The sequence below is a fragment of the Struthio camelus genome, chromosome 1 (assembly GCF_040807025.1).
Source record: "Struthio camelus isolate bStrCam1 chromosome 1, bStrCam1.hap1, whole genome shotgun sequence".
NCBI classification, from domain to species: Eukaryota; Metazoa; Chordata; class Aves; order Struthioniformes; family Struthionidae; genus Struthio; species Struthio camelus.
In genome coordinates, this window is record NC_090942.1 from 193,365,852 (window position 1) to 193,383,154 (window position 17,303).

The 17,303-nt window shown below is 43.8% G+C and overlaps 1 protein-coding gene across 1 annotated transcript; it reads right to left on the reverse strand.

The window, feature by feature from the left end:
• Nucleotides 1–5,438: 5,438 nt before the first annotated feature.
• DLEU7 (deleted in lymphocytic leukemia 7) lies at nucleotides 5,439–13,758 on the reverse strand. The gene is made up of 2 exons (XM_068932849.1): nucleotides 13,285–13,758; nucleotides 5,439–5,645 (listed from the first exon to the last, which is right to left on the reverse strand). Exons 1-2 carry the CDS (start codon nucleotides 13,756–13,758, stop codon nucleotides 5,439–5,441), a joined length of 681 nt encoding a protein of 226 aa, XP_068788950.1.
• Nucleotides 13,759–17,303: the final 3,545 nt, after the last annotated feature.

The window sequence follows — 17,303 nt, forward strand, 5'->3', positions numbered from 1 at the left end:
CGCGCAGGCAGGTTACCCCGAGCAGGGTGGCAACACGAGAACTTAGCAAACGCCAGATGCATACGCCTTCGACCTGGCCCACTGCGCATGCAGCTTCCGAAACACTTTCAAGTCCTCTAGCACTGTGTGCTGTGCTCGTTTTTAGTTCTTTTAATTCATTTAAAATCCTCTAAGCAAGTTGGTACATCGTCTGTTCCCGAGGGGTGGCTGAGCCCAGGCCCCTGGCTGGGTCTGGTGTGCCGGTGGCATCAGCCCGGGGCTGCAGCGCAGAAGTCAGTGTGGTGGGCTCAGCCAGGAGTGCCGGAGGTGTGATGAGGGCCACCAAGTGCTCAGATAGACGAGGCGGTCGCCAGCTGGGCCGCCTCTGCATGCGTCGTCCCTCCTCTGCCGAACAGCCGTGCCTCCCACCTCCTCCTTGCACGGCGGTGATGCACACAGCAAGCACGAAGCCGTGCGCTCTACTCAACCCCATGTAGCTGCTCGCTCAGTGAATGCTGTCCCGTCTGTGCACTGAAATGGAGCAGGGGCTGTGAGATAAATGGTTTGTGATCCTGGGATTAAAAAAAACACTCACGTGCCACCTGTGCCAAAGGGACTAAATTGAAGGATGAGTAGGAAGCGTAACTCTGATTTCCATGGCTTGCTTGATCTTTCTACTGCACAGTGTTCTTCGCACTGACCTTCTTCTGTAGCGGACACAAATAAAACTGAGAAGGTAAAGATAACATACTGTGGTGGGGTGGACTACCGAGTTTTCCTAGTGCAGCTTTAGAAGTGCTGCTTTCCGTAAACGCAGCTTAACCATGTTAAAAACACTCAGTTTCTAGCTGTAGTGGTCCAACAGATATTGCATATAGAGCCTGGCATCGATCTAGGACCAAGCATTTGGAGCTGGCTGTGAAGGAAACACACTTTAATGTTTGACAAACAAACAGCGATGAAGTTAGAGCAATTTGAAGCTGCTCAGGCATTTGGAATGCTAAAGCAGTCTCAGAAATACAGATTCATGAGTGCAGGTGTGCTGCTCTAAGGTGAATGATAGGTGTAATTTATTACAGAGATATTAAAAAGTTACCTAGATGATAGGACTGGCCAAACCAAAAAATAACACCTTTTGGAAAAATGTTCCAGATTTCTTTTTGATTTTAAATCTCAAAACAATTTCAAGCCACTAAAATAGAATGCAGGGCAGCTGCTGTAAGGTTTATTTAGGAACAAAAATCAGTGAAAAAGCACTGACTTTTTTCTAATTGATTTTTTCAGTCTTGAATTTTCATCAATATTTATATTTTGGAAATAAAATGCAAGTAGTTCTACATATGTAGTAAAAGAGGGTGTGCAGGCACATACTTATTGCCTTACTGCATACATTTTGTGTTTTCTTGGAGTACTTTGCCACATGTGTTAACCTGAGCCTCACCTGCTGAGTGTAATAGGAAAATACGTTTATCAGATAGAATTGCTGATACACCTCATGATTAGGATTTCTTTGCTGGTTCAGATTCTTACACACTAACTTCCTGATGTAGCCAGTGTATCTTGTGCTTTGAACCTGGCATACTGTGATTTGGGTAGTAGGGAGACCCACTATGTAGGGAGACCCACTGGAAGCAAAACGGTATGTGTTCAAGTAAGGGCTGCTCAGGGTTGAGTCGTCAGAGCCCAGAAGCACTGTTAAAGAGGAGGAAGCTGTTTCATGAGAAGCCTGGAAGCAGAGGATCTAAGTCCATAATCCATCCAAACAGTCTGATTTTGTGGCTCTCAGGCACAGCAGTTCTGCTAAATGGGGTGATGCTATTTGGAGAGCTTAACAGAAAAGACGCGTATGCAGGGCTTTGAGACACGGCCGCTCTGGAGCAGAATGCCAAAAAGGGTATATGAAGTCGCAGAGGTGCAAACAATGTTTGTTCACCATCAGAACCCGAAGTGGAATATTTTAGCATGGAAAAAGTCAGCTTCGGGGGCTGCCTCTGTGACAGCAGCGTGTGTGTTGTATGAGCTGGTGACACAAACACAGCTGAGCGAGGACAGCTCTTTCTGGGCGGTGCCAGGTTCCCCGGCACATCAGGCAGCTCTTGCTTCCCGTGTCGGAGGTGGGAAGGGGCACTTCGAGTCATTCTCTCTGGTGCTCTGAATTTCGTCTATCAGGTAAAAAATGCCATGCACCACACAACACAGCCCACACTCTTACTCGAGGGCTGTTTGCAATGACAAAGGTCCGTCAGCTCGCGGAGGCCACAACATGAGGTGAGCTGCAGGTCCCCACTGCAGATGCACGTTGGATGCTAACATCTTTCACTATGCTTCATCTCAATTAAAGTATGATTAAACAAGACCTTGAGCCTCAAACGTGCTAATGGATAACTCGATATCATCGTGCAACTGTGCTGATCTCCTAACAGTGGGTGAGCTGCACGTTTTGCAATTAGGGTGAGCTAATTGTCTGCACACAGGCAGTTGCCACAGCTCAGTTGATGGGTGGTAACTTATTAAACCACAGTAATGTGAGCACGTTGAGTCATGAAACCATACCTAAACTGTTTGCAGATTCAGGGCCTGAGAAACCGTTGCCCTCTGATTCAATTGCACGGTCATCTTGAAGACAAGAAAACGAATCAGAAATCTGTGCTGTATAGTCAAATGTAGGATGAAGTTTCTCAAGGGATTCTTAAATTTCTGGCCAGAATTTCAACGAATTGAACAATGTTTTCTTTTTAAATGACCTCGACTCAAAATATTCATTTTAAGTGGGAATGTTTGGGAAAGAAAGAGTTCTGGAAATTTCCAGCATAAACACAGTAATTCTTGTAAAAAGACAGGAAGGGTCATGTTCAGAAGGCCTAAATTTCCCCTAAGTCCCTGGTCTTGTGTTTCTTACCTGCTGGGAATCTCTACAGGCCTAGAGCCATCCAGCAAGGAACCTTTCTTATTTGATGGAACTGTGGCTGGAGCATTTTTTTTAGATATAATACTTTATATCTGTACTTTAGATAAAATACTTTTGATCTGTTGGGCTTCGCAGTTTCTTAGAAGCTTGAAAAGAAAGCTACCTGCCAACGTTCCTCTGTACCTGGTCATTAATTTTGTGAAAACATGCATGTGACTGGGCAAAGGGAGTTGAAATCTTGTTGTTAGTTGCTCTTTTTCAGAGCCTTCCTAATGCCAACCCTGTTAGCAACACTGATGATGTGAGATTTGACCTTAAGAGCATAGATCAAATTCTCGCCCTAGTGAAGACAGTGGGAATTTTGCTATTACTTTTTTGAGACCAGGATTTCACTGCACTGAACTGGATGAAAGTGAGGGATGTAGAGCCCTTGGGGAAGCTTTACTTTTAAATGACTCTCTAATGAAACTGGAGATCAAAACATTTGTGTTCAGGGCTAGTGTCCTGCTGAAGTAACTGTAACGTGAACACTGTAATATTGTGCTTGTATGTGAGAGTGGATTGAGTGAGTTTAGTAGAAACAACTGTGGAAAGCCGGCAAATGAACTGCCTGAATGATGGAGAATAAAGAAACGTCACCCTTGTGGCCAGTGCTGGAGGAGAGGCAGACAGTGTCATCTGGCATCCAGTGGGCGACAGTCACTCCAAGAAGGGGGTAGGATGGCACCGCTTTGCAGAGCACAAAGTAGGGGGTTGTCAGGTCTGCAGGCCTCACCTAGTGCTCCCCCTTAACACACACACCCCAACTACCTTCACCCAGTCAGTTTTCGTCCCCTCGCCTCTCTGCTGGCCACATCTTTCCTTCAAGGGGACAATATTAAAAAATCACCTAAAGATATACTTCTCAGAACTTCTTCAGGACTCTGTTCCTTTGCTATGAGGGGTGATGCCAATGGCAGTAGATACATACTCATAAACGCCAACGTAGGGATGTATGTAACACCTTTGTGTAAATCCAGCCTAGAGAGATCCTTTGTTTGTTTGCTGTCTGCCTTTCAGCTCAGCGTTGCCCGGGAGATCACAACATTTTGGCAAACACCACTCTATTCTGCACCAATGGAGCCCTTTTGCCCATTGCCCTTTAGGGGGGAGTTATTCTTTAAAAAAAAAAAAAAAAGAGAGAGAGAGAGAGAGATTTGATTTTGGCCAAATTTTCATGGATTTTCTTCTCGTTTCTAAATGAACTCTAGGCTGAGACATCCCAGCTAAAATTTCAACCTAGGGCAGTTGTCTGCAATCAAAGTAAGAACCAATGAATAAGCGTTTTGAGGTAGCCTTAATTACAGCTGTGAGAATGACACCAGTGTAACATTTAAAGTGTGAACATAAAATATGGCAAATCAATCAGAGTATGGAACCACACTCGGAAAGTATTCAGCTGATGATGTTCATGATCACACATAAAAAAAAGAAAAAAAAATCACATGTGGAAACTCACTCCTCCAGCCAATGGAAAGAGATACTTTTCTATCTCATAGTCTACAAAATTCCCTCACCTACTACCCAAATCACAGTTAAAAGGAGCTTAATTTATCCCTTTGAAAAAAAATTTTTACAAGCCGTTATTCCTGCTCAGCAATCACACAGACATTAAATCTTATTGCAAAAAAAGAGGTTGGGAATGCCTCTTTTCAGCATTACAGCTGCAGCTGTTTGACAGAAGTAAGTGACTTCATAAACTCTCCTGATTTGGCAGTAGGAGAGCAGGATTTTATGCTGTCTGCTACACAGTCACAGGGGCTGAGAAAGCTCTGCAAAGCAATCTTCACAAATGTTTCACCTCAGTTTATAAATACCTTTGCTTCACTGTGTTAATGCCCTTTTTGCTTTGCTTTCCATTCCCCTCCACTGGATCATCTACCAAGACCTTTATTGCTTTAAAGCAATTGCTCCCACTGGTCCCACATATTTCTTTTTTTCTTTTCTGAACAGAAGACACTGCACCTTCACCTTTCCATTGATTTGTTGGTTTACTAGAGTAAAATGTGGCACAGATTTAGAAAGCTATCTTTATTTGCACTGTAATCAGGCTGGTTACCTTGTGCGTCTTCTCATGAAAGCACCAGTACTTAAGTGCTATGTTTTTTCTGTCTCTCAAGTGCCCACTCCACAAAGAATTACTTGAAAACACATTTTCCCAAGCTATGACGAAAACAGACAGATTTCTGATGGTTGTCTTCTCAATCTCCTCCTTTCTGTTTTCATTTTGAGACCTTATTATTTAAGAATACATTCCTGTTCCTCCAGAGCAACTCCTGGATATGTTCCCAGCTCCCATTAATATGACTTTGATATGAGTAAGATATGAGAAGGCTATTCAGTACTTTGCAGGAATGTCATCTCCATTAGGAAGTCTTCACTGATGTAAAGTCAGCAGGACTCTTGCTACAGTAATATCTTCAGGATTCACCTTTCAAGTTATTTGTTATTTTTATAGGACCATTACAGCTCATACGCATTCCCTAGTGCCTTGGCCAAACATCCTTCTGTTTTACATTGCCAGGAGATTTTGTAGGATTTGTCTCAGAGCTGATCGGACTGGGATATAAGACTCTGAGGGAAAAACTGCCAGTGAACAAATGAGTTTCTCAATGATGATCTTCAAACACTGGTGGGCTTCATATAAGTCTCTCTCAAATTGCTGTCCCTCTTTCTGTAAAGCCATATGACTACAGATGTTTCTAAACTCAATGCTATCCTAAAAGCAAAAGCAAAAAGAAGGGAGTGAAAAATAATGTTTCCCAAGTTTTCTAGACACAGTTTTCTAGGCAGAAATTTCCTAGCCCTGAAAGTTCATCTCTGATTTAGTGTGAAACAATTTCAAGTTTTGAGATACATGTAGCGCGACCATTAAATACTGCTGCAAACTGTCTTGGCAGGAATTCGTGGGTGGCAGTTTCACCTATTCACTTTTAAGGGACGCCTGCCTTTCCCAAGCATTAACTATTAATTTTTTTAATCCTGTTTCTACCAGACAGAGCTTTTGTGGCTGTCCTCAGTAATTTAATGGCCCCAACCCTAACATGCAAGGGTTGGACCTCAGGCAAGTGTTACATTCCGGATGTCCCGGTAGAGCTCCCAGTAACTTTCAAGGAAACTTCATCTGTGACAGTGACCCTTGCTGAAGCATCGCTTCTGTGTGGGGTCCCTCACCTGTGAGGTGACTGAAATCATCAGTGAGGCAGGTAACCTCAATAGCTCTGACAATTACACACCACAATGAAGCATGAAGACTTCCCGGTCCCTTGGATGTAGCGTGACCTGCAGCATGTGAGAAGTGCTACTCTGCTGCCTATATGTGCTAGGGAAACGCACTGAGGGAGGCAAAATGTGTTCATGTAACCCATTTCAACCAATATCACACTTTGCAATTTGTGGAAACCCTTGCCTGTTGTGTTTGAAAAAAAAGCTAAGTGGAGCCAGTTCATCCCAAAGAACCCTCTTACGCTGCTGGCTGTAGGACCTTGCCTACAGCAGGGGCAACCTTTTGCCTGCTTTTGAGCAGGGCCAGCACATTTTTATGAACCCTGTAAGGTGGTGCAGGCTGACACAGCTACTAAAAGAAAAACATCTCTCTCTACCCCATCTGCTCCTACTGCTGCCTAAAAAAGGGCTAGAAGCAGATGGTAGGAGCAGAGTATTAACTCATAATGCTACACCAGCCTAGTTCACTCTACAAAAGCGCTGTATCAGCACAAAGGAAGGGCCTTTGTGGACCTTTCTCAGTGGTGGAAATTAACATCTGGAGGTGAAGAAGACAGGATATCTTGTTCTGCCAGCAGCATCAGCCTCTGGCAGCCTAAAAATCCATGTGCAAGTGTGGTCTCAGTGACAACCTGTGCTTTCACAAACTCCTTTGTGCAATGAACACTTCTGGACAAACTGTAGGGGATGAGGGAGCCCTCTCCCATAGTGTGTGGCACATATGAGATTTTGGCATCTGTTACCTCCTTCAGGTGATGTGTTTACTCTTTTAGTAGCAGCCTGTGCTTTTGGCTGAGAGGAAATTGAGTTCCAATGTTATTCTTAAAAGAATGCAGGTTCAGACTTCTTAAGGGTTTTATCCTTGTTATTAAAACAAACAAAGAAACCAATTTTAAAAACTTAATTTCACCTAGACAATCCAAGCTCCATGACAGTAACAGCAAAAAGGATTTGCAATCGAAGTGTTAGAATGTGGGTTAACACTGAATCTTGTCCTGAATGGCAGCCTCAGCCAGCATATAGAAGGCATTCAGCATGGGAACAACTAAACTAACCATCCAACAGCATTCTTGGGTCCTTAGGTATTGTAAGATACCAGTTGTGAGTCTGCTGTAGGCAAGGCAAACTCATCACTCTGGTACGCCTTGACGCTGAAAAGCCAGGGAGTCCTGAGTCAGGAGGTTAGCTGAAAAGCAGCTTTTTCACATATATTTCCAAAGTTTCCTTTTTCAGGAAGATTTTGATGTTTCCTTTGAAGGTCACCTTTCAAATCTGTTCTGTAAAGTTGCCTTAGGTATAAAGTCCTTACTCAAATATATTAAAAGGTCAAATAAATTGCACTAAGTAAACAAGCTAGCTTTGCTAGCTTTCGCAGGTGTCCAGCACATGGGAGCTTTAGGATACATGACAGAGAATAAAAACTTGACTTATCTCTCTCCTTTCAGTAAAACTGGGCAGTAACTTGCTGAAGCAAAAGAAAAAGTTTCAGACCAAAAATTCTTTCCATTCTAAATTCAGGAAGTAGGGCGCTTGTGAGCTGAGCTGATAGAGAGCAACAGTTCATGTAGTATTTTGCCATTTAAGAGAAGCTAACAGGAATATCTGCAGTGATTTGATTTTAAGCATTTTCAATTGCAGGACAGGAACATAACCTCCCTGCATCTTTCATTTGTCAAGACCCACATGTTTAGACAGATGAGTTAATAAAGAACCTCCCCTCAAAATAAAACCAGCATAGCCTACTAGTTTCAAGGCTCTCTAATTTATGGCTTAAAATTTTCCACTGCTCTGGGTCTGTTTCATGCAGTTGTCACTCAGTGGTAGGCTGAAGTTTCAGGATGTTTCTGATGGCTCAGCCTTTATTTTTTAACCTTAACATAAAATTGATATTATCCACTGAGTTGCTTTGAGTTTATGAAGAGGGCACTTTCATAAAGACCCCCTCAGAGAATGTACAAACCACTTTCTTCTATCTTTTATTTTACTCTGAAATGCCAACCTGACCCATCAAACAGATTCCTACAGCTGGCTCTTACAGACAGCTGCCTTTTTCTTTAGCATACTCAAATTTTAGACCCCAGCCCGCTGCCAACCCTCAACATTTTTTCTTAATCTCCATGTGCCGTGGTAGACAAAATTTCCACTGAAGGCAGAGTGGCAGTGGTGGTGCCTTGGCTCAAAGGCTGATGCTTCCCACAGCCGAAGGGCGGAAGTTTGGGAGTCGCAGCTGGAGTGCCAAAGTTCCTAATGTCCGTTCCTGGTAACTCAGCGCCTTTACCCCCTCACCTGATCTATTTTATATTATAAATATAAATATGTTATTTATATATTTAATATTAATTTTTACACATTATATATATATTTAATATATTCTATATTTTTATATATATATATTTTTCGCCAAGAATTTCTCAGGATGGCTGAACTTCTTCTGGAGGAATAAAATGGTAATTTAGAAAGCGATTCCTGCAGCATCCCTTGGAAGTCTAAGCCTGACCTTCCTCCTTGAGGCTTTCCACGTGGTCAGCAGGGAGGAATGCGTGCAGTTTATCTGACCCACCTTAGATACTTGTTTTAGGAAGAACCGAATCTGGAAGTGCCTCCTTCTCTCTGACGACGCTGAAGAGAATCTGGCTTGAGTAGCTTGGACCTAGTTAATGCCAGAAAGCCTCCACAGGGCAGACAAGGCCCACCTCAAGTCTGTACCCATCTCTCATCCCCTGGCTTTTGAAAGAGTTGTCCTTGGAAGACTTCTCCTAAGAGTTACATCTCCAAGAATGGTGGAATTATTAATAATTCCTTGTAAAGTCACTATTTCTGTGGGAAAAAAAAACCCCAAACCCCCACTGTAGTTCATTCTGCGGTTTTCTGTCATAAAGCATCTTTCTAACACAGCAGGTGCAGATGCATGCAGAGTGAAGCATTAGAATATTATTAAAATGGAACCACTTACGCATATTTCCTCCACGCTTCCATAAAGATCTTGGAGGCAATTCTTACTTGAAGAACTTCAAATTGTCCATTTGTCGGTATTTTAAAATATCCACACAAACTAGTATTAATGCCTACAGCTTGCAAATAACTTTATGGATGGTGAGACTTTTTTTTTCCAGGATCACTCTTCATACTAATTGTTTTTAAAAATGAACACTCAAAGTGTTTAGGTCCACGAATAATTTCATAATATCAGTGGCCGCAAAATGAAGAATGTGCTTGCTGGCACATTTCTTTAATCCGTGGTGGCAAGCAAGGATCATGCTGCTGTTTTATGCGAATTCTAATGAAAGCAATTCATCTCATTTCCATCACCCTCTATGCCATTATTTATGAATCAGTCTTCAGATCTCTTGCATAAGGAAGAATTTTGGTAGTGAGAACTGATCTCTGATTTGTGCTAGGAAATCAGCAACCGGAAAACAAGCTTACTAAGTACCATTAGAAATGTCATCTAGCAACAGCCACTGGCTCCATATTCCTCCCCTAAAATGTGCAGATCCCATGAGTGCAGAGCTCCGTGCTTATGCCACGCTGAATGGCTGGCAGAGACATCTGGCTGCAGCAGTGCTCGCTGGCTGCTTCAAGATCTGCTGTGGAGAAGGACCTTTCCAGGTCCCCAGTTTGCATGCAGCCTAAGGCAGCAATGCCCGAAGCTGGGGTGCTGGTTCCTTGGCTATTGTTTGGCTTGCGAGAACTTGTGGCTTCAGCTTCGTTCCCCAGGGACAGGTCTCAATGTATTAGGAAAACAAAACCTCCTACTGACACTGCTGCAGGCCGTTTCAGCAGAGGGAATACACCGTGCCCCTGCCTCTGCCTGCTTGTGGGAAGTCTGACGCAGCCATCTTCGTGCCGCTACTGGAATCTCAGTGAAGCGACTCGCTCTTGATACAAATTAAGTGCCCCTGGGCTGACTTCACAGGAGCTGCAGTTACCCCAAATCGAGGTCTAGGACAAAGGGACTACAGGTAGATAGAAGTACAGGCCTGCTGAAGTTGGCGCTTTCCATTAGGAGCGCCGAGCCTGCCGCCCTGTCCTTTTCCTTTCCCCATGCTGAACAGAGCAGGGGCATCATAGCACGGGGGCGGGAGCAACTTGCACAGTCAGAAGTTTTTTTATTAACCCGCCCTGCCAATCTGGCACCTTTTAAGGCCACTATTTTCTTTTCCCCTTTAAAGAAAATACCATGACTGTTTGGCAAATGGGATGGCTATTTTAACTTCTTAGCATGATTTATATTCCATTCCCTGCTGGCTGCCATCAAGGTTAGTCCAGTCCAATCTGCTACACGTTTCTGATTTAGTACCATTCTAGCAACCCCTCAGTAACTCCAGTGAAGGAGACAGGATGTTATCAAAAAGCTAGAGTAATGCATAGCTGCACCTGAGCACAGCCAGGGCAAGCCACACACTGCTATTTCGGGAAGCTTTTATACCTTTTATTTTTCCTTTTCAAATGCATTCAAACTGCTGCTTAAAATACAGAATCTCTCTCTGTTGACAAGGCTGTTCTGTTCGCTTTGGCAGTGCGTGATTATGGGAGACAGAAATGTGGACATTATTACAGAGCATCTTTGTGAAGTTAGAGGGCTCTAGGCTCTAGAGTTTGCTTGTGGGTGACGATGCCAGTAAACAGCTGGTTAGCCAGTGGAGTGATGTGGTTGTCTGCGTCCCAGGCCAGCGGGGAAAGAGAAGCCCCTTGCCCTTCCACATCTGCTCACGGACCCTTTGGCTAAGCAGTCTCCTTGCAGTTGTACTGCCTGAAAAATCAACACTCTTGCTGTCACTTAAACTTGGATTCACTCCAAGTTCTTGCAAGGTTGTCACTTTTCTTCAGAAATTAACACCCACTTTTAGTTGTTGTGGACTATCATTGTCTAATGTGCACTGGAACTTAGCAAAAAATACTGCTTCCTGTATCTACAGAGGCTGGACTACATGTTTTACCCTTCTAGTTCCTTGAATCTATTTTTTCTTCAAGCCTGCATGTTTCTATTTTGGGCCATTTTATAGAGTGACTTTCTGAACCAGTTCAGCCCATATACCAATAAAAAGAAAACGAAGAACAACCCCTAAACAAATCAGAAACAGGAAAGCCAGGATTGTCAAGACAGAGCTAAAAGAGACTGCACTATAGTAAGAAATCAGAATAAGTGTCAAATATTGACTACCTGCATCTGTGAGTGTCTCTGAGACATAAAACCAGCTAGAGCTTTTCTTAAAGTACAGTGACTAGAGGGGCATGCTACCAAGGGCTGCCATTTTGGAGGTGTTTTGGCCAAAGTCATTGGCTTAGCACTTATTTTTAAAGGCTTGTTCATCTGAATTTCCCAATGGGGTATAATATATAAGGAACTCTTGGAATCTAAGTTACTTTAAAATCATATCTGCCGCAGGGAAATTACTCATAGCTAAAGGGGCTGGTTATCAGTGTTGCAGATTCTGCAGAGACCTGCTGCAGAATTTATGCAACCTTGCTGTAAAAGCGAAGGCTTACAAGTCCCAGAGCTCCACTGGTCATGATAATGGATTTCCAGTGAAAAAGGACCTAACTTTGCTTCATGTAGGATACGAAAATCAGAATCCAAAGTAAACAGTATTCCCAGTGGCATCTAAACACATACTTTCACACACACAGATATTAAAGTAGTTCTGGGAAAGAAGAGGAAGAAAATAAAACCTGGTTGCATTTCATCAAGCTAGCATTTGTTTGTACAAAACACGAATGTCACTAATCTTGTTTATTTAAAATTATAAGCAATGAAGGAGTCTTACTGGAAAATTGGTTTTACAGTAGTTCAGCCCATCACAGTACTCTCATTTTTCAAGAGTAATGTCTAACAATTTTAGCTGATTTTTTAACATGTTCTTTTCGTATCGTAAACGGCATCCAACATTGCCCCTACCATCTCTAGATTAATTTATTCCTAGTAAAGTCTTTGACTGTTATTCCTGGAGACTAAATCTGGACCCAGATTGTCAAAGGTCGCTTCTGATTTTTGATGACTGAGTCTGCAATGGAGTTTTATCTTGACTTGAGATAAGCTGGATTTGTTTCTTCACAAACTGAACAATCACAAACCTAGCTGGACTCTGTACATTGATCTAGCACCCTCCAAATGATAACATTGCAATATCTCAGATTTGTCCCTCAGATACTGAGAAATCTGAAGTCAAAACAAAATGTTATTCCCAAGTATGTATCAAGCCGATGAGACTCTAGGTGGCTGCAACTTTGCTGCTCCAGTCTTCCCAAACATCCCACATTGTGCTGGTCTGTGCTGGGAAGGTCAGGCTACAGGTAAAAGGATAGCATCTAGTTTTAGCTTAGCTGGGCCAGCAATTGGTGGCAACTAGTAACAGTGTTCCTGTGATATATACCTTTGCAGCCAAAAATTGGGCAAGGACTGCCATCTTGTTCTACGTGGTTCACCCCAAGACTCATCCTAAGATAACAGCTTTTGGCCCATGCTAAGGTAATCTAACTTGGCATGAGAGACGTTGGACTCCTTAACCAATGATGAAACTCATGAGTTGCAACCTCCTGCCTAGACCTGTCCTTTTCTGCAAAACAGGTAACAAGAGTTCTTCCTGGGATAATATGCATAGTCATTATAGTGACCAGAAAATGGAAGATTTCTTTATTATATATTCACTGGATCTCACATGCTGGATATATAGCAGATCATTATGGGACAGCCATGAGCTCTGTTGGTCATTCATGTCTCACGAGTTACTGGTCATCTCTGCATTTCTTGTTGTCTTTGGCTCTTTTAGAATTGCTGAATAGCTTCAGAGTTTACGACTTTATGTATATAAATTTATAGAAATTTAGACATATAAAACTAGCTTCTGAAAAAGCTCTAAATAATCTTTCCTGGCTCCTCGGCATGTGAGTAAACTTTTGTTCTGCCAACAGCGTTTTTACCTCCCGCACCCCTGCGATGCCGCTACTCTGAACTGTCGGTATTTCGTCGACCGCGCGCAATTACTTAACTAAGTCACTTAACGGAAAATTAACGTTACGCGAAGCTCGTCCAGGCCGCTTGGCAAGACGCAGCACGTGCAGTTATCAGGGCGGGCACCTGCCCTTCTGCAGAAAGCCCGAGATCGGAGCCCTTCAGTCTCTCTCCTACTTACTTTCAAGTGGACGGGGAAAGGGCGCTCCTGGAGGAGAGGGAGCAGGAGGGTTCGCTCTGCCTCCACCAGCCGGGCGGCCGCCCCCGCGACGCGGGCCAGCTTGCTGCGCAGAGCGGCCTCCCGGAGCGTCCCAGGGCTCGCCGGGCCCGGCTGCGCCGCCGGCTCCGGCCCGGCCCCCCCGGGGTCGCGAGGAGCTGGCTCTCCGCTTGCTGCTTCTCCCTTAGGGCTTCCCCCCGGGGCTTTTCTCTCTGCCTCCAGCCCCCGAGTCCGGCCAGGCCCGAACGCCTCTCCCGGGCCGTGCCGAGACCCGCCGGCACCAGACGTTTGGGTTTGGGAAGGGTGGTGGGAGCGGTGGGGCGGCCCGCGGGCTGCGTCCTCGTGCCCCCGGCGCCCTGCGCCCTGGAGGAGCCGCAGGGTCCGGAGACCCCCCAGCTGGTGACTGACAGAGACCAGCAAAGCGGCCGGACCCGCCATAGCCCCGCTGCCTCTGCTCCCGCGTCGGGGCCTCGCGGCGGCCTTTTAAACCCCGCGCGGCCCTCTTCCCTCCCGCTCGCCTCGTATCTCTCGTCCCGAAGTGGGTGGCCGCCCGCCCTGCCCCAGCCCGCCCCTCCGCTCCGGGCTCCCCGGCCCGCCGGCGCGCGCCTCGGGCACGCTGAGCGATCCCCGCTCCGCTGCGTTTCTTGGCCCCGCGCGCCGGCCCGGCGGGGCGGGTGCGCGGCCGAGCGCAGGGCAGTGTCAATCCCCCTGCGGTCCCCGCGGGGACGGGGACGGGGACGGTCGGCTCACGCGGGGCAGGGGGCCAGCAGGAGGTGGCCCGCTGAGGGCAGCGCTGTGGAGTTCGGTGCTGAAGGGTTTTACAGTGCGTGTTTTGATGAGGAGCTGAAACGGAGAGCAAGGGCCGGGAGCGAAACCAAACCCCTCCCAGCTTCAGGGACGTCCAGCACAAATTAGGTCCATGCTCCTCCATCCCACACCGTCCGAGCTGGGCACCTCTGAAGCCCAAAGACCACCAGAAAAGTCCTATTGGACTTGAGCGGAGGTGGCCCATCGGTTTCCACCAGCAAGCTACAATTGTTATCAGTTAAAACTTCCCAGAGTTACAACGTCCCAACATATCCTTGGTTTTCTTGCTGTTATTATTATTAACCACCCTAAAACGCACCAAGCGCATCTAGACCTGTCAGTCTGACAGTACGGCATTTGGAGCATGAAGGAAAAAAAAAAAAAAAGGCTCAAGTAGGAAAACAGTGGGTTGGAAACGGGAAGGTTGAATGAGCCCCACCTGAAATAACTCCAAAAAAAAGCATTTCTGGCTTTGGTGAGGCAGCCAGAAGGATCCTATATGTTTTTGTATACGGTTCCCAGAGGATTTAAAACTGTAAGATTTGATGCTAAACCTATTTCTGTGCTCTGAAACTAAGGACAGCTGTACAAATATTTGCTGCTTTTAATTAAACCCAACATTGCTACTTCCTTGATTTAAGTTAGGTCAAAGGACTGGCAATTTTATGCTTTGATAGATGAAGAAAAACAGTTGTGGGTGTTGTGTTTTAGAAATATGTTATAAAATAAGAAGGCTGAGGGAAAAGGCCTCAGAGGCTATAATAGCTCTCCCCTTGTGCTTTCTTCTCAGAGATGTTTTCCTTGTCAAATATTTTGCCTTATCCATATAGCAACTGTTTCTACTGTAATTCTGCTCATTATTTTTCCTAGAAAGACTTTTATCTAAAGTTTCCATTTGCTCTCAGTTAAGCTTTACATAGCATTTTCTCAGTTTTGCATTCTTTGTAAATCTAAATACATTTGCTTTGTTAAGGGGAAGCGAGGAGGGAAGTGCCCAGTCCCACCTGCTTGGACCCCCATATGTCACCTAAACCACGCGGCAAAATATGTCACAGAAATTTTCTCAGGAGAACTGCTGGTCTTTGCTGCTACTCCTCAGGACACACACGGTCTCTTCCAAAATCTGATGTATCTATTCTGTCTCAGTGCTAGAAATAAACTGCCAACTTGCAGACCCATTTTTTTGTCACACAGCAAAGAAGTCAGAGCACTAACGCAGGACTCAGCAGAGTAAAGTTCTCATTTCAGCTCTGTGGCTGGTTTGCTACCTGTCCTGGGACAAGTGCCTTAGACTCCACTATGGGAAATGACGATAATAATACCGACTCCAGCATCAAGGTGTTTTGGTACCTATACAGTAACAGAGCTATATATTAGAGTTTTTCAGGCTTTTAGAGGTCAAAGATGACTTTGAATTAAGCAGGAATTTCCCCCTGAATTGTCTTTTTGTCAGACAATCCTGATTTATCAATATGCATTTTCTACTGGAAAACATCCTTTTTTCGTCAACTTTAAAAAAAAGGGGAGAAGTTTCTAGAAAGTCAGAATAATGCATTTGAATATCCAAAAATATATTTATAAGTTCTTTTTTTTTAATACAAGTTTTTCAGTCTGCATTTAAGCCAAGGTAAAGACAAAAGATTCCAAGGAGGAGTTAGATAAATGTTTTGCTTGCCAGGACTCATATTTTGCTTTTTTTTTTTTTTTTTGGTGGGGTGCAATTCCTTTTAAATTTTGATTTACAAAGATTTTTGAGATTTCAACTTTTCGTCCCCAGGGAAAATCTCAATTTTTCTGTGGAAAAAGTAATCAATTTCTTCCACTTTGGTACATATAATAGAAAGACTGGTGGGATTGTCCCTACTACTAGCATAATGTTATTTCTACTTTAATAGTCACGTATCCCACTGTGTTTAGTTTTCACTCAAGTGAAAACTAAGTTTCACTTACTGTGGTAGGACTTAAAGATTCTTCAATATAATTTCAGTAAAGTTCTTTGTTATTATTACTAACATTAGTATTATATTACTGCTACCACTAGTTTTATTGCTGCTGTTGCTGTGGTGCTCAGTATTGGTATTGATTTTAAAAGATATCTGGCTCCTTTTCTAAAGATGTAGCCCTCATCTATCAATAAGAGGCATCTGCTCATAGATAGATAGACCTCTCTTCCTATATGGGATTATCAGACTAGACCAGCACTAGTGCAGGACCCACGCCAGGCATTCAAACAGAGCAACTGCAACTGAGGTAAAAGAGCAGAGAACTGTGTGTAAGAAAGTGAAAAACAACTGATGCCTTTGCTTAGTTTATCAGCTTACTTGCTTCCTAAGTTCTACAAATCTGGTCTCTGTAGTAGTGCAAAGTTTGGGATAGAATAATATTTTACACATTTTTTTCTACAAAAACATAAAGAACTCCAAACTCTCTAACAAGCCCTTATTAGGAATTCTGTTAGACAAACATTAGGTTGGGATTATAGTAAAAATGAAGAGTGTAAGTCAGTCTTTATTTCCAGCATCTGCCTCCCTATCTGTTCATTGTTTACTCATGTACCATGTGGAATCCTGAAGATGTTGAGCCATCAGTCAAGTAGAGAATAAGCCAAGAAGAGATATATCATGAATTGATGTTAAAAAAATCATACGGTGGGACAGCCACCTTCATTACTGCTAGTACGTTTCACCTCAAAACTAAAACTGTGGCAGAATGGGTCTGTTATATGCTTTTAACAAGGTTCTGATGTGTATGCATAAATCCAGAGGTTCTCTTCCTGACACTGATGCTGGCCTATCTGCTTTGCAGCGTACGTGCAAAAGGACAGACATGAATGTAGGAGATTCTGCCCCTTAATCCAGGATGTGTAAGGAAGTGCCAAGTTTGTCCCTACTGTGCTTCTACTATAATTGAATGTATTTTTATAGTCAATTACTTTTTCTCAATGAGTTAACCATCCTTTCAAAAGAATAAGATGAATAGCTACTTTTTTAAATCTGGCAGTACTTTGAGCAAATACAGCATTTTTTTTTCTGTCTCAAATAGCTCAAGGCTAAAAACCCAAAGAGCAAGAAAACTGCTCTTTCTCCCCCTCTTTCAAAATGAAAGTTAAGGTTTTGTGGGATTCGGCCCAATCCGTGGGATTTATGCTGCACCTGTTAAATTCTCACAAGAAAAAT

What these genes read in the sequence shown, in the direction of transcription:
- DLEU7 (XM_068932849.1), bottom strand. Translation starts at nt 13,758, where the DNA reads ATGGCGGGTCCGGCCGCTTTGCTGGTCTCTGTCAGTCACCAGCTGGGG. An exon ending in CTTTCCCCGTCCACTTGAAA is followed by an intron (nt 5,646 to 13,284) that starts GTAAGTAGGAGA and finishes TTTTGCTTTTAG; the next exon opens with GATAGCATTGAGTTTAGAAA.